The following is a 25,264-nucleotide window of genomic DNA, read 5'->3' on the forward strand; positions in this document are numbered from 1 at the left end:
AAATTGTAGAAATAGGCGAGGGTTTATGACTTTGTGGCTGTGGTAACTAGGGACGACCGGGGTGTGTTCAAGCCGATCGTTTAAAATCCTACAGACATGCGCACGGCGCTTCGGTTTGAAGCGAATACGCCATATTGAATCACCGTAGACTTCTGCTAGCGATTTTTAGCTAGCTGTTTGAAAAGGACCAGTCTTCTAATGGTCTTCATTTGGCGTTACCATTTCTCTCTGTCTTTGTAACACGGGTTATTATCACATTTCTTTAGTCAGGGCAGTAGTGTATTTTTAACGGGCACATTGATTTGCTTGAAGGGGGTTCAGAAAAAAAGTTGAATGGATCCGAGGCTGGCTTGGAATCAGCCCGAGCAGAAAGGACCTGCGAACGCATTATGGATGCGAATCTGGGAGATTTCTCAGGTACGAGCGAGTTCCGGTCAGCATCATAATAATCAGAACCACAACCTGTATGGGAATTATCCAGCGTTGGACGTTTATAAAAATGTTGCGGCATTGAGCAATAGCATTTGCAGCAACACCACTGCTAGTATGAGCAGCAGCCATCACTGTATTTCAAACCGCACTACTTCTAATCACGGCACTGCATTTTCCTCCTACGGGTCAACGTTACCCAAAGGCAACGTACAGAACATATTGACTCCGTCCAACGCGAACGGTAACAGTGTAACGACAGATTTGTTGGGAGACAGTGGAATGCCCCAAAAGACGGAATCTGGAACGGACAGTCCATCTTCGAACTGCTCGTTGGGAAGGACTTGCGGTGGCAATGTAACGGGAAATAGTAATAAAAATCCTGGAGGTGCCAATCTGTTTTTTAGCTTCAGTGAAAGCATGCATAATAATGTCAACCAATACCACCACCAAAGACATCATCAGGATCACCCTCAGTACAATTTCCAACATAATTGTGTGAAGCGTCACCCGCCATCACCCTTAAATAACCACACTCACCATCCAGGCCGAAGGAAAAGTGACAACAAGGCGAGCACCTATGGGATTAATTACTTGCTTTCTAACTGGACTAATGACAACCATGTTAGCTCGGGGACTGGAACTCCTTGGAAGACGAGGAAATACAGCCCCGGTGTTGATGGGTGAGTATTTTTGATAGGGTCATTGCCCCACTGGGATTGTTTGACGCCAACGCACAGATAGAACAATGAGACAGATATCTCACCGGATGTATAAATGTGTAACATCCGGTTGGCCTTTCACTCACTACCAAATATGGTGATGAGAGGAAGCCCATTGGCCGGCTGTGGGAGAAGATTGGGCAATATGAATTTTGGCCGATTAAATATTTAATCTCCATACAGTTTTCTGTATCCTTAACTATAATATGTAGCTAACAGAGTGGATTGAGTTTTGTAGACTTTACCCTTTGCCAAAGTGAGGGCAAAAATGCGTTGTTTAGAAGTGCAAGGGCGAATTGAGTTATTGCACACACGCGTTTCACAGAGTAAGCGTTCCTTAACGGAAATATGCAATTAAATACTGGAACGCGCCAATATAATCTCACTAGCTCGTGCTTGGCTCTGCCCACCTTGCTTGTTCTGTCCACTGATTAATCTGCGCCCATTGGAAACAACAGGCTCTAGTTTATCTTGAGTTAGTTATACTCTTTGGCTAATTTGCTAATGTTAACCGCGATAACTAGCTATCATGGTTTCCTATTAGTTAACGTTAGCTACTTTTATTTTTGATTGTAAAAAGATGTAATCTTGTCATGCATAAAGTCAACCAGTTAACGTGTAATTTTGATGTTTGTTTGATTTGCTGCACGGGTGATAGTAATGCTAACTGAATGTTAACTTTTGCTAGATTGGACTGCAGTGGCTAACCAGTTTTTACTTATTAGCAGTGCATTAGCTAGCTTGCTAAGCAGGTAGCGGCTAGCTAACGCTTTGGTAGGGTTAGTTTGCTAATTTATTGGTTATTTAACATATGAATGGTTGGGTAACTTCTAGAATATACGTTTAAGTCACACAAACTTAAAAAGGGGGTCATAGTTAGCCACTTGGAGGATGAACCTCTGACTCAATCTATAGTTATTCAACTATAGCTAGCTAGTTGGCTTGCTAACTACATTCCATATATTATTGTTGATTAGATTAGCCAGCTATATATTTACAAGTTGGTGACCACCGCTATAAAATCAGAGGCTGCAACAAGAACTTCCAGGTGACTAAGATACCTAGATGACTACTATATCATGAGTTATGATGATTATGATGCCAGTAGATTGTCGACCTGATTCATGATGATGACTGCTAGCTAAGTTTTTGAAAGTATGACATTGACATGATCAGTCCAATCAAAGCTACTGTACATGTAACGTGATTTGACGTAATTTTATCTGTGGCCCACTGTGTGCAGCCGTCTTCATCTGACCTGGCCAAGGCTTTCGACTCTGTCAATCACCGTATTCTTATCGGCAGACTCCACAGCCTTGGTTTCTCTAATGACTGCCTTGCCTGGTTCACTAACTACTTCACAGAGTTCAGTGTGTCAAATCGGAGGGCCTGTTGTCCAGACCTCTGGAGGTCTCTATGGGGGTGCCACAGGGTTCAATTCTAGGGCCAACTCTTTTCTCTATATGTCAAAGATGTCGCTCTTGCTGCGGGTGATTCTTTGATCCACCTCTACGAAGACGACACCATTTTGTATACATCTGGCCCTTCTTTGGACACTGTTAACAAACCTCCAAAAGCGCTCAATGCCGTACAACACTCCTTCCGTGGCCTCCAACTGCTCTTAAATGCTAGTAAAACTAAATGCATGCTCTTCAACCGATCGCTGCCCGCCCGACTAGCGTCACTACTCTGGACGGTTCTGACTTAGAATATGTAAACTGTAAACTCTCCTTCCAGACTCACATTAAGCATCTCCAATCCAAAATGAAATCTAGAATTGGCTTCCTATTTCGCAACAAAGCCTCCTTCACGAGCGATGTCATTTACAAAATAGCCTCCAACACTGTACTCAGCAAATTGGATTCAGTCTATCACAGTGCCATCCGTTTTGTCACCAGAGCCCCATATACTACCCACCACTGCGACCTGTATGCTCTCGTTGGCTGGTCCTCGCTACATATTCGTTGCCAACCCCACTGGCTCCAGGTCATCTATAAGTCTTTGCTAGGTAAAGCTCCTTCTTATCTCAGCTCACTGGTCACCATAGCAGCACCTACCCGTAGGACGCGCTCCAGCAGGTATATTTCACTGGTCATCCCCAAAGCCAACACCCACTTTGGCCGCCTTTCCTTCCAGTTCTCTGCTACCAATGACTGGAACGAATTGCAAAAATCACTGAAGCTGGAGACTCATATCTCCCTCACTAACTTTAAGCACCAGCTGTCAGAGCAGTTTACCAATCGCTGCAGCTGTACACAGCCCATCTGTAAATAGCCCATCAATCCAACCAACTACCTACCTCATCCCATATTTGTTTTTGTTTTTCTGCTCTTTTGCTCACCAGTATTTCTACTTGCACATCCTCATCTGTACATCTATCACTCCAGTGTTAATTGCTAAATTGTAACTACTTTGCCCCTATGGCCTATTTATTGCTTTACCTCCTTACTTCATTTGCACACACTGTATACAAATTTGTCTATTGTATTATTGACTGTACGTTTGTTTATCCCATGTGTAACTCTGTGTTGTTGTCGCACTGCTTGCTTTATCTTGGCTAGGTCGCAGTTGTAAATGAGAACTTGTTCTCAACTGGCCTACCTGGTGAAATAAAATGAAGAAATGCTGACCTGTAGTCAACGAACAGCATTTTTGCATAGGTATTCCTCTTGTCCAGGTGGGATAGGGCAATGTGATGGCGATTGCATCATCTGTGGGCCTATTGGGGCGGTAAGCAAATTGAAGCGGATCTAGGGTGATGGGTAGGGTGGAGGTGATTTGATCCTTGACTAGTCCCTCAAAGCACTTCATGATGTGTGATGACTGCTACGGGGCAATAGTCATTTAGTTCAGTTACCTTTGCTTTCTTGGGAACAGGAACAATGGTGGCCATCTTGAAGCATGCAGGGACAGCGGACTGGGATAGGGAGTGATTGAATTTGTCTGTGAACACACCAGCCAGCTGGTTTGCGCATTCTCTGAGGACGCGGCTTGCGAGGGTCCACTTTGTCCCTATACCGACATTTCGCTTGTTTGATTGCCTTACGGAGGGAATAACTACACTGTTTGTATTCTATCATAATTCCAGTCGCCTTGCCATGATTAAATGTGGTGGTATGTGCTTTGCGCGAATGCTGCCATCAATCCACGGTTTCTGGTTAGGGAAGGTTTTAATAGTCACAGTGGGTACAACATCTCCTATACACCTCCTTATAAACTTGCTCACCAAGTCAGCGTATATGTCAATGTTATTATCTGAGCCTACTCGGAACATATCCCAGTCCACGTGATCGAAGCAATCTTGGAGCTTGGAATCCGATTGGTCAGACCAGCGTTGGATAGACCTAAGCACAGGCGCATCCTTTTTTAGCTTCTGCCTGTAGGAGGGGAGCAACAAGATGGAGTCATGGTCATATTTGCCAAAAGGAGGGCCTTGTATGCATCGAGGAAGTTAGAGTAGCAATGGTCGAGCGTGTTCCTCGCTCGTGTACAGCAATCGATATTGTGATAGAATTTAGGTAGCCTTGTTCTCAAATTAGCTTTGTTAAAATACCTAGCTACAATAAATGCAGCCTCAGGATATATGGTTTCCAGTTTGCATGGAGTCCAGTGAAGTTCCTTGATGGTCATCTTGGTATCCGCTTGCGGGGGGATATACACGGCTGTGATGATAACCGAGGAGAGTTCTCTTGGGAGATAATACGGTCAGCATTTGACTGTGAGGAATTCTAGGTCAGGTGAACAAAAGGACTTGAGTTCCTGTATGTTGTTACAATTATACCATGACCCGTGAATCATGAAACATAAACCCCCGCCCTTCTTCTTACCAGAGAGATGTTTATTCCTGTTGGTGCGATGTACTAAAGATCCCGTTGGCTGTATGGACTCCGACAGCATGTCCCCAGTTAACCATGTTTCCATGAAATAGAGTATGTTACAGTCCCGGATATCTCTTTGGAAAGCAACTCTTGCCCAGATTTTTACGACTTTATTAACTAGGGCCTGGACATTAGCAAGTAATATACTCGGGAGCGGTGGGTGGTGTGCGCGCATCCGAAGCATCACTAGAAGACCGCTCCGGCACCCTCTCCTCCGGCGGCGTTGTTTTGGGTCGGCTTCTGGAATCAGTTCAAATGCCCTGGGAGGTTCAGACAAAGGATCCGCTTTGGGAAAGTCGTATTTCTGGTCGTAGTGCTGGTAAGTTGACGTCTCTCTGATATCCAATAGTTCTTCCCGGTTGTATGTAATAACACTTAAGGTTTTCTGAGCAAACCATGTAATAAATAATACATTAAAAAAATAAAAATACTGCACAGTTTCCTAAGGTTTATAAGCGAAGCTGCCATCTCTGACGGCGCCACCAGGGTCCTAGTAAGTGATAATGACAGTCTCTCTGCTCAGTGTTTCATTCTAAAATCATAGCATAGCGTTTAGGCCTATTCCTAGTGAATAAATTGCTATAGGGTTTTGCTGACCAGTACTACTACTGTTCCTTCCCAGGGGATGTGGATGACTTATGGTGATACGTATAAAAAAAATCCTAGATGGCTTCTCCACTACCGCCACACAGTTCTAAGGGATATCTGGGATGTTGAACTTATTTGATAGCCTGGGCGGCAGGTAGCCTAGTGGTTAGAGCGTTGGGCCAGTAACCGAAAGGTTGCTAGATCAAATCCCCGAGCTGACAAGGTAAAAATCTGTAATTCTGCCCCTGAACAAGGCAGTTGTTCATGGGCAGAACCGTCAATGTAAATAAGAATTTGTTCTTATTGTTCTGACTTGCCTAGTTAAATAAAGGTTGAATAAAAATACAAATCAAGCAACTTTGGGTCCTGGAAAAGTGCTATAGATGTCCCATTATTAAAATTATTATCAACATAGGCCTTGGATTAAAAAAATCTCTGCTTCCATGATGGTCTTACTTTTTTCGAGAAGATGCCGGCAGTAGGCCCGACCTGATGACCTTTAAATTCATGAAACAGAACATGTAAATCAACCTATTATTTGACTGGTTTATTATCGGGTGAGCAACTGTGTGCATGTTGTTAACCCTCTCCTCTCCCTGTTCCCCTGTCCCTCCCCAGTCTCCATGAGGAGGTGGTGGACTTCTACAACTTCATGTCTCCCCAACCCGAGGAGGCTTCTATGAGGAAGGAGGTGGTCAACAGAATCGAGACGGTCATCAAGGAGCTGTGGCCTACTGCCGACGTGAGGACACACACACACTCACACACACACACACACACACACACACACACATCAGAGCTGGGCGTTGAACCAGCACATCAGACATTTTAGCCATTTGTCTACAAATATTGGTACAATATAGTTTTCTTTTTTCTAACTCTCTCTCCAGGTGCAGATATTTGGCAGCTTCAGCACTGGACTCTACCTACCCACAAGGTAAGAGAGCAGTCTTGTTGTGTAATGTGTTGAATCTTGTTCTCAGAATTTGCTCCAGGTGCTTGGCCACCAGTTGACCTACCACCATCTTTTTCTGTTGCCATAGTGACATAGACCTGGTGGTGTTTGGGAAGTGGGAACGCCCTCCGTTGCAGCAATTGGAACAGGCCCTCCGGAAACACAACGTGGCGGAACCTATCTCCATCAAAGTGCTGGACAAAGCTACGGTGAGTTGGTGCTGTGTTTTAAAAGAATGCATACCCAATCTGTTGGGATAGCTTCAATGCTGTTCAAACTGATAACCTGTTAAACTCTGAGTGTTTTAGGCTCTGTACCCATTCAGTCAATTTCATTCAGAAAATAGAAAGTGACCTATCATTCGAAAACTACAGCACTTGTCTTTTTGGAAATCGATCTCAAATCTCACTGCTGGTGATGTCATAAGAATGCCCCCACTACCGTCCACCCTACAGGCCAGAAATCATGCGCAACGGTCATATTCATAGTGTGTATAATTTGGGTCAAGTGACAAAAAGTGAATAAAAATTGTATGCATGGAAAGGGTACACCCTGGTGGTCCTCATAATGCAATGCATTTCTTTACCATCCACATATAATATAACATTACCTTGAATGCATCCTCCATATTCGCCATTGATCAATCTCACAGGTTTCCAATGGGGAAAGTAGTTTGACGTTTGCTTGGCTGTCTGTATTATTTATAAAAAAAATACTTGATAACTAGAAAGTCCCGACCAGTAGGGTCATTTTAAGATGTCAGGCTTCAAAATCCATTCTGCCATTTTTGCACAGTGAGGTACTACCCAAACCAGATCAAACCAGACGCATCTATTTTCCGTGTTCCAAAGACACATGTGATCTTCCAGTGGACGAACTGGAAATCAAACATGAGATCTGATTATACCAGTAAAAAGATTACAACTTCAGCTTTATGTATATCATTCCTGTAAGATTAAAAATTAAAGCATAGCACCTTCCACAAGCCCTGCGCTTTTAAAATGGCTGTGTCCTTTTGGAATGGTAATTGATTATTTTATTTCAAACCTAGACGTTCAAATCTCTTATTCCCCAACTAAGGGACAATTTTGTATACATTTTTGTCACTGGCCTACACACAATAACTCTCATGTCAAAGTGTAATTATGTTTTAGTATTTATTTTTTTATATTTATTTTTTCAAATTAATTAAATGAAAAGCTGAAATGTCTTCAGTCAATAAGTATTCAACCCCTTTGTTATAGCAAGCCTAAATACGTTTTAGGAGTAAAAATGTGCTTAACAAGTCGCATAATAAGTTGCATTGACTCTGTGTATAATAATAATGTTTAACATTATTTTTTTAATGACTACCGCATCTCTGTACCCCACACATACAATTATCTTTAAGGTCCCTCAGACAAGCAGTGAATTTCAAACCCAGGTTCAGACACAAAGACCAGGGAGGTTTTCCAATGTCTCACAAACAATGGTGGGTAAAAAAAATGCAGACATTGAATATCCCTTTGAGCATGGTGAAGTTATCACACTTTGGATGGTGTATCAATACACCCAGTCACTACAAAGAAACAGGCATCCTTCCTAACGCAGTTGCCAGATAGGAAGGAAACCGCTCAGGGATTTCACCATGAGGCCAATGGTGACTTTAAAACAGTTACAGAGTTTAATGGCTGTGATAGGAGAAAACTGAGGATGGATCAACATTGTAGTTACTTCACAATACTAACCTAAATGACAGAGTGAAATTAAGGAAGCCTCTACAGAATAAAAAATATTCCAAAACACACGTCTTGTTTGCAACAAGGCACTAAAATAATACTGCAGAAAATGTGGCAAAGCAATTCCCTTTTTGTCCTGAACACAATGCAACACATTACTGAGTACCACCCTCTATTTTCAAGCATAGTGGTGGCTGCATCATGTTATGGGTATGCTTGTAATCGTTAAGGACAGAGTTTTTCAGGTTAAAGAAGAAACGTAATGTAATGCAAATCCTAGAGGAAAACCTGGTTCAGTCTGCTTTCCACCAGACACTGGGAGATGAATTCATATTTGAGCAGGACAATAACCTAAAACACAAGGCCAAACATATACTGCAGTTACTTACCAAGAAGACCATGACAGAGTTAGGTTTGACTTAAATCTGCTTGAAAATCTATGGCAAAACCTGAAAAATGGTTGTCTAGCAATGATCAACAACCAATTTGACAGAGCTTGAATAATTTTTTTAAAGAATAATGTGCAAATGTTGCACAATCCAGATGTGGAAAGCTCTTGAAGACTTACCCAGAAAGATTCACAGCTGTAATTGCTGCCAAAGATGATTCTAACATGTATTGACTCTGAGTTAAATACTTATAAAATAAAGATGTGTTACTGTTTATTTATATACAGTACCAGTCAAACGTTTGGACACACCTACTCATTCCAGGGTTTTTCTTTATTTTTACTATTTTCTACATTGAAAAATAAAAGTGAAGATATCAAAACTATGAAATAACACGTATGGAATCATGTAGTAACCAATATTTTTTATATTTGAGATTCTTCAAAGTAGCAACCCTTTGCCTTGATGAAAGCTTTGCACACTCTTGGCATTCTCTCAACCAGCTTTATGCATCAGTCACCTGGAATGCTTTTCAATTAACAGTTGTGCCTTAACTTTTTACTCTGTCCCAGATGCTAATATATGCATATTATTATTACTATTGGATAGAAAACACTCTGATGTTTCTAAAACTGTTTGAATTATGTCTGTGAGTATAACAGAACTCATATGGCAGGCAAACTTCCAAACAGGAAGTGGAAATTCTGGGGCTGGTTGATGTTAAAATCATCGTGTATTCACATCCCAGTAAGATATGGATCTGTTCGCACTTCCTACGCCTTCCACTAGATGTCAACAGTCAGTAGAACGTGGAATGAAGCCTCTAGTGTGATGTGGGGCCGGATGGCAGCTATTTGAGTCAGTGGTCTGGCAGAATGCTAGTTCCTGGTCACGCGCGCTAGTCATGATATGGCCATGTTGGAACGTTATTGGATATATATGATAACAACATCCTGAAGATTGATTCTCTACTTAATTTGACCAGTTTATTCGACCTGGAATATAACTTTTTGAAGTTTTTCGTCCGAGTTCGCCTGGACCGGCGCCAGCGTTTGGACATGTGAACTAAAAGTTTTAGCAGAAGTAGCTAATTGGACACTAGTAATGGACATTATCGAACAAAACAACGATTTATTGTGGAACTAGGATTCCTGGCACTGCATTCTGATGAAAGATCATCAAAGGTAAGGGAATATTTATGATGTAATTTCGTATTTCTGTTGACTCCAACATGGCGGAGAAATGTTGTGTATTTCTGAGCGCCGTCTCAGATTATTGCATGGTATGCTTTTTCCTAAAGTAAAAAAAAAAATCTGACACACCGGTTGCATTAAGAACCAGTGTATCTTTAATTATATGTAAAACATGTATCTTTCATCAAAGTTTATGATGAGTATTTCTGTTATTTGACGTGGCTCTCTGTAATTACTCCGGATATTTTGGAGGCATTTCTGAACATGGTGCCAATGTAAACCGAGATTTGTGGATATAAATATGCACATTATCGAACAAAACATAAATGTATTGTGTACCATGATGTCCTATGAGTGTCATCTGATGAAGATTATCAAAGGTTAGTGATTTAATTTTATCTCTATTTCTGCTTTTGTGACTCTATCTTTGGCTGGGAAAAATGGCTGTGTGTTTTTTGGATTTGGTGGTGATCTAACATAAATATATGTTGTGTTTTCACTGTAAAACATTTTAAAAAATCAGACACGATGGGTAGATTAACAAGATGTTTATCTTTCATTTGCTGTATTGGACTTGTTAATGTGTGAAAGTTACATATTTCAAAAAAATATTTTTGACATAAATATATGTTGTGTTTTCACTGTAAAACATTTTAAAAATCAGACACGATGGGTAGATTAACAAGATGGTTATCTTTCATTTGCTGTATTGGACTTGTTAATGTGTGAAAGTTACATATTTCAAAAAAATATTTTCCAATATAATTTTTTTGCCTTTTCAGCGGAATGTTGTGGGTGTTCCTCTAGCGGAACCCCTGGGCTAGATAGGTTAAAAGTTAATTTGTGGAATTAATTTCCTTCTTAATGCCTGAAAAATGGTTGTCTAGGGATGGAATACAGAAGATAGCCCTATTTGGTAAAAGACCAGGTCCATATTACGGCAAGAACCGCTCAAGTAAGCAAAGAGAAACGACAGTCCATCATTACATTAAGACATGAAGGTCAGTCAATGCGGAACATTTCAAGAACTTTGAAAGTTTCTTCAAGTGCAGTCGCAAAAACCATCAAGCTCTATGATGAAACTGGCTCTCATGAGGACCACCACAGGGAAAGAAGACCCAGAGTTACCTCTGCTGCAGAGGACAAGTTCATTAGAGTGACTGGCCTCAGAAATTGCAGCCCAAATAAATGCTTCACAGAGTTCAAGTAACAGACACATCTCAACATTAACTGTTCAGAGGAGACTGTGTGAATCAGGCCTTCATGGTCGAATTGCTGCAAAGAAACCACTACTAAAGGACCAAATAAGAAGGAGACACTTGCTTGGGCCAAGAAACACGCCCAATGGACATTAGATCGGTGGAAATCTGTCCTCCAAATTTGATGTGTTTGGTCTGATGAGTCCAACCGCCATGTGACGCAGAGTAGGTGAACGGATGATCTCCGCATGTGTGGTTCCCACCGTGAAGCATGGAGGAGGAGGTGTGGGGGTGCTTGCTGGTGACGCTGTTGGTGATTTATTTAGAATTCAAGGCACACTTTACCAGCATGGCTACCACAGCATTCTGCAGTGATAGGCCATCCCATCTGGTTTGCGCTTAGTGGGACTATCATTTGTTTTTCAACAGGACAATGACCCAACACACCTTCAGGCTGTGTAAGGGCTACTTGACCAAGAAGTAGAGTGATGGGAGTGCAGCATCAGATGACCTGGCCTCCAATTGAGATGGTTTGGGATGAGTTGGACCGCAGAGTGAAGGAAAAGCAGCCAACAAGTTCTCAGGATGTGTGGGAACTCCTTCAAGACTGTTGGAGAAACATTTCAGGTGAAGCTGGTTGAGAGAATGCCAAGAGTGTGCAAAGCTGTAATCAAGGCAAAGGGTGGCTACTTTGAAGAATATAAAATATATTTTCATTTGTTAAAAACTTTTTTGGTTATTACATGATTCCTTATGTGTTATTTTATAGTTTTGATGTCTGCACTATTATTCTACAATGTAGAAAATAGTTTTAAAAAATAAAGAAAAACCCTTGAATGAGTAGGTGTCCAAACTTTTGACTGATGCTGTATTTATTTTTTAATTTAATTTAATTTTTTACAAATGTTCGAATTTTTCTTCCACTGTGATGTTAGAGTAGTTTGTGTAGATCGTTAAATATGATGGCTGTGTGTTTTTTCGATAAAATATGACCATTTAAGTCCATTTTAATCCCACTTTGTAACACTAAAAATGTGAAAAAAAAGTAAAGAGATGTGAATCCTTTCTGAAGGCATTGTAGATGGGGGTAATTAACATATTAAACAGCCTATGTGAATGCAGCCTATACACACCGCTGTCTTCCCAAAATAATGCAAACGAAATTAAATGCTAAATTAGTAGCCTAGTTATTAATTCATGCATGCACATTTTTTGGGGTGAATATCAGTTTGGCAACTGTGAATGCGAACAAATTAATACGAAAGAAACACTGGTACCAAGTAGGCCGAGTAAACAAAATATCAGATCAATAAAGGCATAACACAATCTACATTCAGGCTAGTTACATTAACAGTAAACAAAGCAGTAAATAAAAGGCGATTGGAGATCCAAATAACCAAAACATCCTGCTACAGTGAGATGCAGCCACGCACAGCTGTCTTGCTAAATAAATAGGCCTATAGGCCTGCTTCAAACATGGAAAATCATGGCGCTCATGAGTTCAGCAGCACGCTTTCATATGACACATTCCACTTTTGTGGATCAAATTTGACCCACACAATCAATTAAGCAATGCCAGCCTACCATAACCATGTTTCTAATACGTACATTTCCATTTACAATCACAAAAACCACTAAGCTACCATTGAAACCATAATAGAATTTATCTATTCCCATACGGAAACATACAGATACTGTTGAAGTCAGAAGTTTACATACACTTAGGTTGGAGTCATTAAAACTCTTTTTTCAACCACTCCACAAATTTCTTGTTAACAAACTATAGTTTTGGCAAGTCGGTTAGGACATCTACTTTGCATCACACAAGTAATTTTTCCAACAATTGTTTACAGACAGATTATTTCACTTATAATTCACTGTATCACAATTCCAGTGGGTCAGAAGTTTACATACACTAAGTGCATACACTATGTGCCTTTAAACAGCATTCTGTCTCCTAGAGGTGAACGTACTTTGGTACGAAAAGTACAAATCAATCCCAGAACAACAGCAAAGGACCTTGTGAAGATGCTGGAGGAAATAGGTACAAAAGTATCTATACCCACAGTAAAACAAGTCCTATATCGACATAACCTGAAAGGCCGCTCAGCAAGGAAGAAGCCACTGCTCCAAAACCGCCATAAAAAAGCCAGACTACGGTTTGCAACTGCACATAGGGGACAAAGATCGTACTTTTTGGAGAAATGTCCTCTGGTCTGATGAAACAAAAATAGAACTGTTTGGCTATAATGACCATTGTTACGTTTGGAGGAAAAGGGGAATGCTTGCAAGCCGAAGAACACCATCCCAACCGTGAAGCACGGGGGTGGCAGCATCATGTCGTGGGGTGCTTTGCTGCAGGAGGGTCTGGTGCACTAAACAAAATAGATGGCATCATGAGGGAGGAAAATTAGGTGGATATATTGAAGCAACATCTCAAGACATCAGTCAGGAAGTTAAAGCTTGGTCGCAAATGGGTCTTCCAAATGGACAATTACCCCAAGCATACTTCCAAAGGTGTGGCAAAATGGCTTAAGGACAACAAAGTCAAGGTATTGGAGTGGCCATCACAAAGCCCTAACCATAAACCTGTAGAAAATTTGTGGGCAGAACTGAAAAAGCGTGTGCGAGCAAGGAGGCCTAACAACCTGACTCAGTTACACCAGCTCTGTCAGGAGGAATGGGCCAAAATTCACCCAACTTATTGTGGGAAGCTTGTGGAAGGCTACCCGAAACGTTTGACCCAAGTTAAACAATTTAAAGTCAATGCACCCAAATACCAATTGAGTGTATGTAAACTTCTGACCCACTGGGAATGTGATGAAAGAATTTAAAGCTGAAATAAATGATTCACTCTACTTTTATTCTGACATTTCACATTCTTAAAATGAAGTGGTGATCCTAACTGACCTAAGACAGGAAATTTTTACTTGGATTAAATGTCAGGAATTGTGAAAAACGGAGTTTAAATGTATTTGGCTATGGTGTATGTGAACTTTCGACTTCAACTGTATGTACTGTAGCTATACCCTGGGGCATAATTTGGATTTCCTGCATTGGAATTATACAGATTTCCGCTTATATCATGCTGTACCACAATAAACACACGTTCAATTGCCGAGACCATTTGAGTGCTTTTGACCAAGAAGTGACCAGTTGGTGTGAATTGTCCGCTGCACCCTCTACACACTAAACGAGGCTGTTGAAAACCTAGGCTGTTGGCTAAGGTAGTCATTTTGCCATTCCATATCCTAGGTTTTTGCTGAAATGACGCCACGTTCTCTACCACCAAGATTTTGATAAAAACCAACCAGCAAGAATGTTTCTTTTCAGAAGAGTTGCAGCCTCCTTGAAGCTCTGTGGAACTTCCTGAGTAATTGATCATTCCATTATCCCTGAAATATTATTGTAAGATCCCCTTCAAATGACAGTTGGATTAGTTGAGCTTTCCTCAGATGTAGTGTGCTTCTTCTGTGCTGTCTGAACACGTTTGTCAGTGGAAAATGAGATCCATGTGTCAGTGCAGTAAGCACGGTCAGCATAGCGGAGAGAGAACCGGAGAATCATTGCAGTGTATAGTGGGGTCCTCATTGGAGCTGGAGCGGGTGATTCTTTTTCAGCCCAACTGGCGAGCAACACTAAACTCTGCTCCCACCAAATTGGTTTTGCTTAGCTCTAGCAGTGGTTTCACCTTTTTCACATCTAGAAAGTCATGGCTCCACGTCAAAGGCACACAGGGCCTCCACCATTTGGCTGTTGTGTTCGCTGAATCGTTCTGACATTTCACCAATGACGGCATCCAAGAAGTATTTTACACTCAGTCTCTTCTCCTCTGTCCTGCTGGACTACTGTACTGCTAATAACACTAGCACTTTTTACAGCTAGCTAAGAAGCTAACTAAACTGTAGTGGTAGGGCGTGAAGCGGAGTTGCTTGAAGCAGCTTCAACGGTAAACATGACCCCACCCTTATAAATGAAATATTACAGGCGGAGGAGTATCGCGTTATCCATTTAGCCAACCACCCAAAGGAGTCTTACCTAACCACCCCAGTGGCTTTCCATATCCCCCTTCACACACTGCGGTGCACTCTGTCCATTGTACTGACGCAGTGCAGCAGAAATACAGATTTTGCGCCAACCTGTCACTCAATCATCATCATCTAAACATTTTTGCTATTTTTATATAGGGACATAGAACTTAAGCTGAGGAGGCACAAGTTTAAACTGAGGGGGCTAAGCCGTTTTTGCCCCCTTGTGGAGCCGGCTCCGCCTCTTTAATAGTCATGACGTTGCTGTACAGATATATCAGAATCCCACGGCACTTACCCTTCTAACAGTGCTAAGCATGTGTTTGTAGGACTTACATTTCGATTTCAAAATTATATCTAATTAGGGTAGGTTACAATTTGTGTCGCTTAGAAAATGACACCAGAGAGCGTCAGAATTGAACAGGATAAACAAGTAGATGAGACTTAGTTGAATGTACAACAAGTGTGCACTAAGGATTGGATCTGAGAATTGAGCCGGAATGAAAGTGAAATGGATGTGAAATAAACTTTGTTTATTTTTATGAAAAGTCAATGTTTCTCTTCTTTTTCCCAGGTGCCAATCATCAAGCTGACTGACCAGGAGACAGACGTCAAAGTGGACATCAGTTTCAATGTGGAGACGGGAGTCAAAGCTGCTCTCTTCATCAAGGACTACACAAAGGTGAGAACAGTAGCATTCGTAGTTTTTTATTTTAGCTTCATTTTCCCAAGACAGAGATGAGGTAGTCATTCAATAATCATATGAAACACTATTATTGCACTCAGAGTGAGTTCATGCAACTTATTTTAACTTAAGCACATTTTTACTCCTGAACTTATTATTAGGCTTGCCATAACAAAGGAGTTTAATACTTATTGACTTAACACATTTCAGCTTTTCATTTTGAGTTAATTAGTAAAAAAAAAAAAAACATAATCCCACTTTGACATTATGGGATGTTGTATGTGCATGTGTAGGCCAGTGACACAAAATCTAAATGTAATCAATTTCAAATTCAGGCAGTAAAACAACAACATCTGGAAAAAGTCAAGGGGTGTGAATACTTTCTGAAGGCACTGTATGCATTTTAAATTTGACTCTATACTCCAGCATTTTGGATTTGAGATGGAATGTTCCATATTGGGCGAGAACAGAGAATGTACACCTGCACATTGGTTCAGAGTGGTGTCGTCTGCTGTAATGTAGGGTTTCCCCGCTCAAATGAACCGTGCTTTTACTTCTCTAGCCAATCTCATTAGTTCTGCAGTAGTGCCTATGCCCTAGGGGTCAGGTGGAGATTTGGTGATAGGCCTACAATATGCTGTCAGTAAAGGAATTTCTCTGGCCTGTCCTTTATTCAATGACATAATCCAACGTCACCAGAACCATAACGTATGAGTCTTTGTCCCATTGACAACCGCAGCCCCAAAATCAGCATATGATTTAAAAATGAGAACCTGTAAAAAGGAGGCGAATTGTATTTCAAGTAGTGATCCTCATACTAAGTTACATATTTTCATTAAATAAAGACTTTTTCATCGTCTAATTTGAAATAATTCCCACTTTTAATAGGTGCTCTGCTCCTCAATGATTGTGTAAATTGAGCAGGGATTCGATTCTCTCCTTACTGTTTTTAATCTCTCTCGCCCTCCTTCCCCCCTTTCTCTCTCGGGCCCCTACAGAGGTATCCCGTGCTGCCTTACCTGATCTTTGTGCTGAAGCAGTTTCTGCTCCAGAGAGATCTCAGCGAGGTGTTCACTGGAGGAATCAGCTCCTACTGCCTCATCCTGATGGTCATTAGCTTCCTCCAGGTACACACACAAACGAGCGTACGCACACACACACACACACACACTTTGTGTAATCTAGTATGACAGTGTACAGTTATGGCACTTGTAATGTTGTCATAACATGTCTGCCTATTCTCTCACTCTATCTCTCTATCTATCCATCCATCCATCCATCCAGCTCCACCCAAGAATTGACGCCAGTAGCCCCAACATCAACCTTGGCATCCTGCTGATTGAGTTCTTTGAGCTGTACGGCCGCCATTTTAACTACCTGAAGACGGGCATCCGCGTCAAGAACGGAGGGGCCTACATGGCCAAGGAGGACATGACGAAGGTTATGACCAACGGCTACAGACCCTCCATGCTCTGTATAGAGGACCCACTGATGCCAGGTGTGTGTGTGTGTGCGCATCTAATGGTGTGCAGGACTGAGTGTATGTGCGTGCATCTGACGGTGTGCTGGACAGTGTTTGAGCGAATGTGTGTGTTTTCCATTGGTAATGGTGTTGGCCATAGTTTGTATGGGCCGATTTAGGTGTTTTAACCGTGTGTGTGTGTTCCAGGTAACGACGTTGGCAGGAGTTCGTACGGAGCCATGCAAGTCAAGCAGGTGTTTGACTACGCTTACATCGTCCTTGGTCACGCCGTGTCACCGCTAGCACGCTCCTACCCCAATAAGGACATCGACAGGTTCGTTCCCCCCTCTTTCAGAACGTCTTCTGTGTCCAACCGGGCCTAGAAATGTTTGTACATGAATAAGTACAGAAGTTATCAAAGTAAAGATTGTCAAATAAATATGGTGGTTGTGTTGGAAAGTGTAACTAATCCACTGCTGTGCAACATTTTAAATCCTGCCCTTTCCTGTTTCTCACTATCCCTGCAGCACTTTGGGGAGGATAATCAAGGTGACCCAGGAAGTGATTGACTACAGGGAGTGGATCATGACGAAGTGGGGAGGAAGGCACCTCGCCCGCATGGAGAGCCGGGGTAAGAGATGTGTGTGTGTGTGTGTGTGTGTGTGTGTGTGTGTGTGTGTGTGTGTGTGTGTGTGTGTGTGTGTGTGTGTGTGTGTGTGTGTGTGTGTGTGTGTGTGTGTGTGTGTACGAAATAACCTGTGTGTGTAACCTCTGCGTAAAATAAGTCTTGACTCTTTTATGGCAGGTCTTGTGTGCGTATATTGACCTGTGTGTGCAAGGGTAACCTTTTGTTGTCTCGTATGGCAGTTTGGGAAGTGTGTGTTGCTGTGTATAATAACCTGTTTCTCTCTTTAGGTTCTGTCCTGGCGCAGGACCCAGCACGGTGTGTGTTGGGTTTAGGTGTGGAGGAACAGAGGGACTCAGTCTCCCCTCACAGTGCAGACTCCCCCATGTCCCTGTCCAGTCCTCACCAACACTCCTCAGCCTCCTCGGTCTCCTCTCTGTCCGGGTCAGACAACGTAAGGGCACAGACACATACAATAAACACACACACTGCAGTCTTTATGATGAACTATATAAATGCAATTGTGTTAATGATTTGACAGCTGATCATGTTTTAAGCCCTCCCCTCTGCTGTGTGTTTCAGGACTCTGATTCGACGCCATGCCCTGGCCGCCCTCCGGCACTGCCCCCCTACACCCTCCAGTCTCTGGGTATGACTCTACCCCTGGGCCTGGCACTGGGCAAGCCTGGCATCAACCAGCAGCACCTCATCATGTCCCCTGGCTCACAGGTACAGAACCTAGCAGCTACTGACCTTTGTGTTGTTAGAGATGGGAGAGTTTAGCGTGATGGATCAACATGTTCTGTGAGTGGGACAGTAAAGGTAGACTCAGCAACGCATTAAGTATAAACGATATCTGGCCAGTTTCCGCAACAACTAAGAGCGTTGAAGCACGAGGCTAAACTTCTCTGCTGTGTTGGTCCCGTAGATACCACGTTGTAGCAGGGTGAAGTGCATCCGTGCACATCCACAGGTATCCACAAAGTCTTGCATCTTAATGTCTGCGGTGCTGCTTGTGCCAGCATCATACAGCAGAGTCTACCTTTTACGTTTATAAAAAAGAAAAAACAGCATTCCTGAATTTCCAGCTCCATCTTATCATTAAGATTTGTCATATCTATATATTTTTTTAATTCTATGAAATGGTCTCCATGCCTTGTGTTTTTTTACTCACATCCCAGTAACAGGGATTGTGAAATGGTGATCTAAAGCTGTTTGTGATTGGACGTGTGATGGCTCAAAATGTCTCCCTTCCTTCCAGGCGTGTATGTCTTTGCCCAGTGGCCTGACGATGCACTCCTTACCTGTCAGACAGGTGGGTATAGACATGACCCCCCCTACCCACCACCCTGCCCACCATAACCCTCATGTCCCATCCAACCCCCAGCCTCTGTCCAGCCCCCACCCCACCAGCTACACACACCAGGTAGGCGCCGGCCGCAATTACGGCTACACACACTAGACTGGGGCAACCTCTTTGTCTTTCTCTCTCCTTTAAGACTCCTCACCTCTCACTTTCTTATTTCTGCTCTCTTTTTTGCTTTCCAACGCATCTTGCTTTCTTTTCTCCCTCTTTCTCCTCCCCCTGTTTCTCTCTGTTCTCTCAATCTGTCCCTCTTGGTTTCATGATTACATTGTTGTATTGAATATCTGCAAGATTTAACTGAATATAGGATTCCTTTCGTAGAGCACTTTGCTTTTAGTGTGTGTGTGTGTGTGTGTTGATTCAGGTTTCAAACATTCAATGACTTGAATTCTAACTCTTCATCGCTTCTCTCTCTCTCTCTCTCTCTCTCCAGAATGGTCCTAAGTTTCACGTGAAAGGCTTCCACAATCCAGCTGTGGTCCACAGTCCCGCCCTGGCCAACCGCGCCCACACGCACCCTCTCACACACGCCCACACACACTCACACACGCAGTACCGCAACACCTGGCGCCGTCGGAAGAGGGACAGCCTGCCAGTAAGCCTGAGCAGATAAAGGATAAAACATCCCCCTTTTCCTCTCCTCCTGCCTTCATCCCTCTCTCATTCTGACTGATTGGGAAGACAACTTCATGAGACAATGCTCCCTGCTGTTCAACTTGGAGGACAGGCAGGCAGAGGCACCAGACCAGCATTGGGATTCATTCAACAATTTGGGCTGCTGAACTTTGGCCCCGAGGAGGGAAAGAAGTGTAGCTCTGGGAAAACTCTTTCTCCATCGCTCATCCTCTCCCCATTTCTGCATGTTTTTTACTGCGCAATGAACCAACGGCCAACGATACGGGAACGAGCAGTGCGGCTAGCGAACAGAACGCAGCGCAACCCAACGTGCATTCTGACCCCAGAACTTTTCCGCAGCTCTCCAGTCTGCTCTTTCACTTCCTGTTTGGGATCCACATTTTGTTTTCTTTTTGTTAATGTTTATTGTTCACATTAATATTAAAATAATGGCGCTTTGCCCATTTTCACATACGTTCAAGGAGACTGAGGATAGTGACATCTTTGCCAGGTGGAAGTAGCGAAAGCCCAGTGTCGTGTTGTAAATTGAGTTTATTTTTGTTTTTTTGACTGGGTTGCGTTGTGAAGGCCTTTGTCCTTGAACCCCGCAGCCCAGCTGTATCTTATTCAGTGTTCACACAATGGACGGTTTCTAATTTGTGCAATAATGTGTTCTATTTTTTTTTTTAAATCTTATCAATCTTTATTTAATTTTATTATTCGTGTATGTAAAGGAATTTTGGTGTTATGCTTTTAAGATTGTATTTTTTTTGCCAAGAGTTTACAAAACCTTTCCCCAGATGGCCTCCGGTCTGGAGAGTGTGTGACGGAGTGTGTGTCTGTGTCATGAGTGTGTGTCAATTGGTGAGTTGTGTGTATCTTGTTGGTGTCAAAGTATAGTTGAACCCCCCCATGGGTGTTTTATAATGTGTGAAAAGGAAGAATCAGAAGGAGCTAAGTCACTTCAGACTACTGCAATGCAACCTCTATTGTTGACAGGTTAAATGTCTGTAATCTCACATTGTCTCACTAGATGGAGCTCTTACTACAGCAGAGTCACAGTGGACTGACTGACTGACTGACTGACTGACTGACTGACTGACTGACTGAGCTCTAACTATAGCAGAGTCACAGTGGACTGACTGACTGGCTGACTGACTGACTGGCTGACTGACTGACTGACTGACTGACTGACTGACTGACTGACTGAGCTCTTACTACAGCAGAGTCACAGTGGACTGACTGACTGACTGAGCTCTTACTACAGCAGTCACAGTGGACTGACTGACTGACTGAGCTCTTACTATAGCAGAGTCACAGTGGACTGACTGACTGACTGAGCTCTTACTTCAGCAGAGTCACAGTGGACTGACTGACTGACTGAGCTCTTACTACAGCAGTCACAGTGGACTGACTGACTGACTGAGCTCTTACTATAGCAGAGTCACAGTGGACTGACTGACTGAGCTCTTACTTCAGCAGAGTCACAGTGGACTGACTGACTGAGCTCTTACTATAGCAGAGTCACAGTGGACTGACTGACTGACTGACTGAGCTCTTACTATAGCAGAGTCACAGTGGACTGACTGACTGAGCTCTAACTATAGCAGAGTCACAGTGGACTGACTGACTGACTGACTGACTGACTGACTGACTGAGCTCTTACTACAGCAGAGTCACAGTGGACTGACTGACTGACTGAGCTCTTACTACAGCAGTCACAGTGGACTGACTGACTGACTGACTGACTGAGCTCTTACTATAGCAGAGTCACAGTGGACTGACTGACTGACTGAGCTCTTACTACAGCAGAGTCACAGTGGACTGACTGACTGACTGAGCTCTTACTACAGCAGTCACAGTGGACTGACTGACTGACTGAGCTCTTACTATAGCAGAGTCACAGTGGACTGACTGACTGACTGAGCTCTTACTATAGCAGAGTCACAGTGGACTGACTGACTGACTGAGCTCTTACTATAGCAGAGTCACAGTGGACTGACTGACTGAGCTCTTACTATAGCAGAGTCACAGTGGACTGACTGACTGACTGACTGACTGACTGACTGACTGACTGACTGAGCTCTTACTATAGCAGAGTCACAGTGGACTGACTGACTGAGCTCTTACTACAGCAGAGTCACAGTGGACTGACTGACTGACTGACTGAGCTCTAACTATAGCAGAGTCACAGTGGACTGACTGACTGAGCTCTTACTGTAGCAGAGTCACAGTGGACTGACTGAGCTCTAACTATAGCAGAGTCACAGTGGACTGACTGAGCTCTAACTATAGCAGAGTCACAGTGGACTGACTGACTGACTGACTGACTGACTGACTGACTGACTGACTGAGCTCTAACTATAGCAGAGTCACAGTGGACTGACTGACTGACTGAGCTCTTACTGTAGCAGAGTCACAGTGGACTGACTGAGCTCTAACTATAGCAGAGTCACAGTGGACTGACTGAGCTCTAACTATAGCAGAGTCACAGTGGACTGACTGACTGACTGACTGACTGAGCTCTTACTATAGCAGAGTCACAGTGGACTGACTGACTGACTGAGCTCTTACTACAGCAGGGTCACAGTGGACTGACTGAGCTCTAACTATAGCAGAGTCACAGTGGACTGACTGACTGACTGACTGAGCTCTTACTATAGCAGAGTCACAGTGGACTGACTGACTGACTGACTGACTGAGCTCTTACTACAGCAGAGTCACAGTGGACTGACTGACTGACTGACTGAGCTCTTACTATAGCAGAGTCACGGTGAACTGACTGACTGACTGACTGACTGAGCTCTAACTATAGCAGAAACACAGTGGACTGACTGACTGACTGAGCTCTTACTACAGCAGAGTCACAGTGGACTGACTGACTGACTGAGCTCTTACTACAGCAGAGTCACAGTGGACTGACTGACTGACTGACTGAGCTCTTACTACAGCAGAGTCACAGTGGACTGACTGACTGAGCTCTTACTACAGCAGAGTCACAGTGGACTGACTGACTGACTGACTGAGCTCTTACTATAGCAGAGTCACGGTGAACTGACTGACTGACTGACTGAGCTCTAACTATAGCAGAAACACAGTGGACTGACTGACTGACTGACTGAGCTCTTACTATAGCAGAGACACAGTGGACTGAGCTCTTAGTCACACCCAATACCATAGCTGTTGTTTTTAAAACCCTTATCTTTATTTGGTGAGTGAGTGAGTGTGTTTGTGCACGCATATCAGTCATAGGAGGACTTAGTCACCTAACGTTTGTGCCATTTCCGCTACTCAGTCCTAGTATAGACTAGGGCTGAAAACTCTTTCCCATTGCAGGAGTTTGGCACAAGGCCAAGTACATATTGTATGCTCCAAGTGTGTTTCTGTTGGTGTATGTCTGTCATTTTTTTAAATTGTGCATGGTATGGGGGTGGAGTTAGATTAAGGAACAGCAAAATGACCTGAAAATTGGTGAGTGGTGTGAAATGGCACCTTACCCCCTATGTCAAGTAGTGAACTACGTAGGGGATACGGTACCATTTAGACATGCCCTAAAAGACTAGGTGCTCTAAAGGCTATAGGGTCTTTCTTCTTAGCGGGGGAGAAAGTTCTGGAGACTTCTGGAACAGTGGAGGAAATGAGGAAAGGGAATCATTTTGATTCCATTCTGGAATCTAGTGTATATTTGATTGCCAGGTACTTCCGCTAGTTGTTTGTCTTTTCTTTGTGTTTAATTGTGTGTGTGTGTGTCTCGTCTCTGCAAGTATACAGCCCCACACACACACACACACACACGAGTGACTGTGTGTGGCTGAGGCTCAGCGCGGTAGCTACACACTGAACATATGATGTTATTACTATGCAAGTGGGTTATTTTTGAGTGCCCCAGTATTTCTGTTTCCAATGACAACCACTGCTTCTTGGATCGGAGTGACGTTACTGTAAACTCCAGTTTGAACGACTAGGCCTGTAATTGGTGGGCTAGGCTAGATGGTGGTTAGCCAGCCTCAGCCCGGTTACAAGTGAACCACAAAACTCTGTCTTTGTATGCAAGTCCTGATGTTTTAAAAGTCTCTAGTTTTGTATTTCTATCTGGCAGAAAGTCTATGGAAGGGGATGTGTGTTTAAGTGGTCAGGTATCTGTATGTCTGGCTTGTCTGAGCAAATACCAAGACTTTATTTTTATTTTTTATGACACCCTATTCTCTATATAGTGCATGCTATTGTACTCTAGTGCTGTTTTAAAGTAGTGCCCTATATAGGGGTTAGGGTGTCATTTGAGTGCACATGAGGAGCGACTTGCACTCTGTAGTGGACGACTTCATACCCTTCCTAGTGCACTAGAGTCCTCTACCCTTACTGAGACAGTGTTAGGCGCCAACGTCACTCTCTGTAATGTTACTATAGCAACTTTTAACCACCAATCAAAACTCGACCTGGCCAATATACCGCCTTTGACAGGGTCGTCGGCCCCAAATGGCATCCTGTTCTGAATGTATTGCACTACTTTTGATTAGATCTTTGTAGTGTCTTGTGGAAGGTAGCTGGGCTATATAGGACATAGGGTGCCATTTGGGACTCAAACTGTGTCTGCTTTTAGAGAATAGAACCAGCATCTGTCAGAGATGAGCTCAAACACTATCTCTGGTTGGAGATTTGTCAAGCCTGTCAGTTGTCCACCATTTTTACAGATTCTATTAAGACTGAAATGCAGTGTGACGTCTGTATGGATTCAACTCTGTGTGCATCCCAATGGTCTACACAAGCTTCCTCCCCTCATGTCCTTTATCTGATCTGAAAGAAATTGGAACAGGTAAAAGCCAATCCTTTGGTAGATCTGACATTTTGTTTTCACCGATCTAAAACCCTACTGATCGGAGAGATGTGGAGGAGAGGAAGCCTCTTTAGACCATTGAGAACAAGAAACACATGTACACATAGATGCAATGTAATGCACTCCATTGCATCACAATGAGGGATTTTAAACTTAACGGCCGCCATTTTGTGAAAGGTGGCGGCTCTTCTGTCATGGCCAACTCATCTGAAGAGGAACTCCTAAAATGGTCGCCAAACTAGCGGCGGTCACAGAGTGACAGCCTGGCTTTTGTTTTGAACATTTTTTTATGTACCAGTATATTTTTTTCTATTTTATTTTTTAATAAAGATCATAAAACTGCCAGTTATCATAGTGATCTTGTCTTGTTTTTGTATGTGCTTAAGTCCCTTCTCTACAAGATACAGAAAAGCGTGATTATAAAATTAGGTCAAACGTGATCCTGTACTAATGCTCATCTACGCTAGGTGGCACACTAGGTGCACAACCATAGCAAAGATTTTTATAACTAACCCAAGATAGACCAGAGCCTGTCATTTCATAGTAGGCAGAACAAGCAAGGAGGTGGGCAGAGCCAA

At 42.9% G+C, this 25,264-nt stretch overlaps 1 protein-coding gene across 3 annotated transcripts; it reads left to right on the top strand.

Moving 5' to 3' along the window:
• The first annotated feature begins 125 nt into the window (after positions 1-125).
• On the top strand, positions 126-25,035 carry LOC139554970 (terminal nucleotidyltransferase 4A-like). 3 transcript variants are annotated; one of them, XM_071368302.1, is made up of 13 exons: positions 126-1,112; positions 6,236-6,359; positions 6,508-6,554; positions 6,661-6,781; positions 15,674-15,781; positions 16,783-16,911; positions 17,069-17,282; positions 17,454-17,580; positions 17,774-17,877; positions 18,162-18,325; positions 18,454-18,600; positions 19,133-19,297; positions 19,671-25,035. In XM_071368302.1, exons 1-13 carry the CDS (start codon positions 334-336, stop codon positions 19,848-19,850), a joined length of 2,409 nt encoding a protein of 802 aa, XP_071224403.1. In that variant the 5' UTR covers positions 126-333; the 3' UTR covers positions 19,851-25,035. The 3 variants fall into 3 exon arrangements, with proteins under 3 accessions (XP_071224403.1, XP_071224404.1, XP_071224405.1); XM_071368303.1 differs by having other exon boundaries at positions 19,133-19,186; XM_071368304.1 differs by lacking the exon at positions 126-1,112 and adding an exon at positions 1,147-5,348.
• Positions 25,036-25,264: the final 229 nt, after the last annotated feature.

This window comes from Salvelinus alpinus, chromosome 26 (genome assembly GCF_045679555.1).
Source record: "Salvelinus alpinus chromosome 26, SLU_Salpinus.1, whole genome shotgun sequence".
NCBI classification, from domain to species: Eukaryota; Metazoa; Chordata; class Actinopteri; order Salmoniformes; family Salmonidae; genus Salvelinus; species Salvelinus alpinus.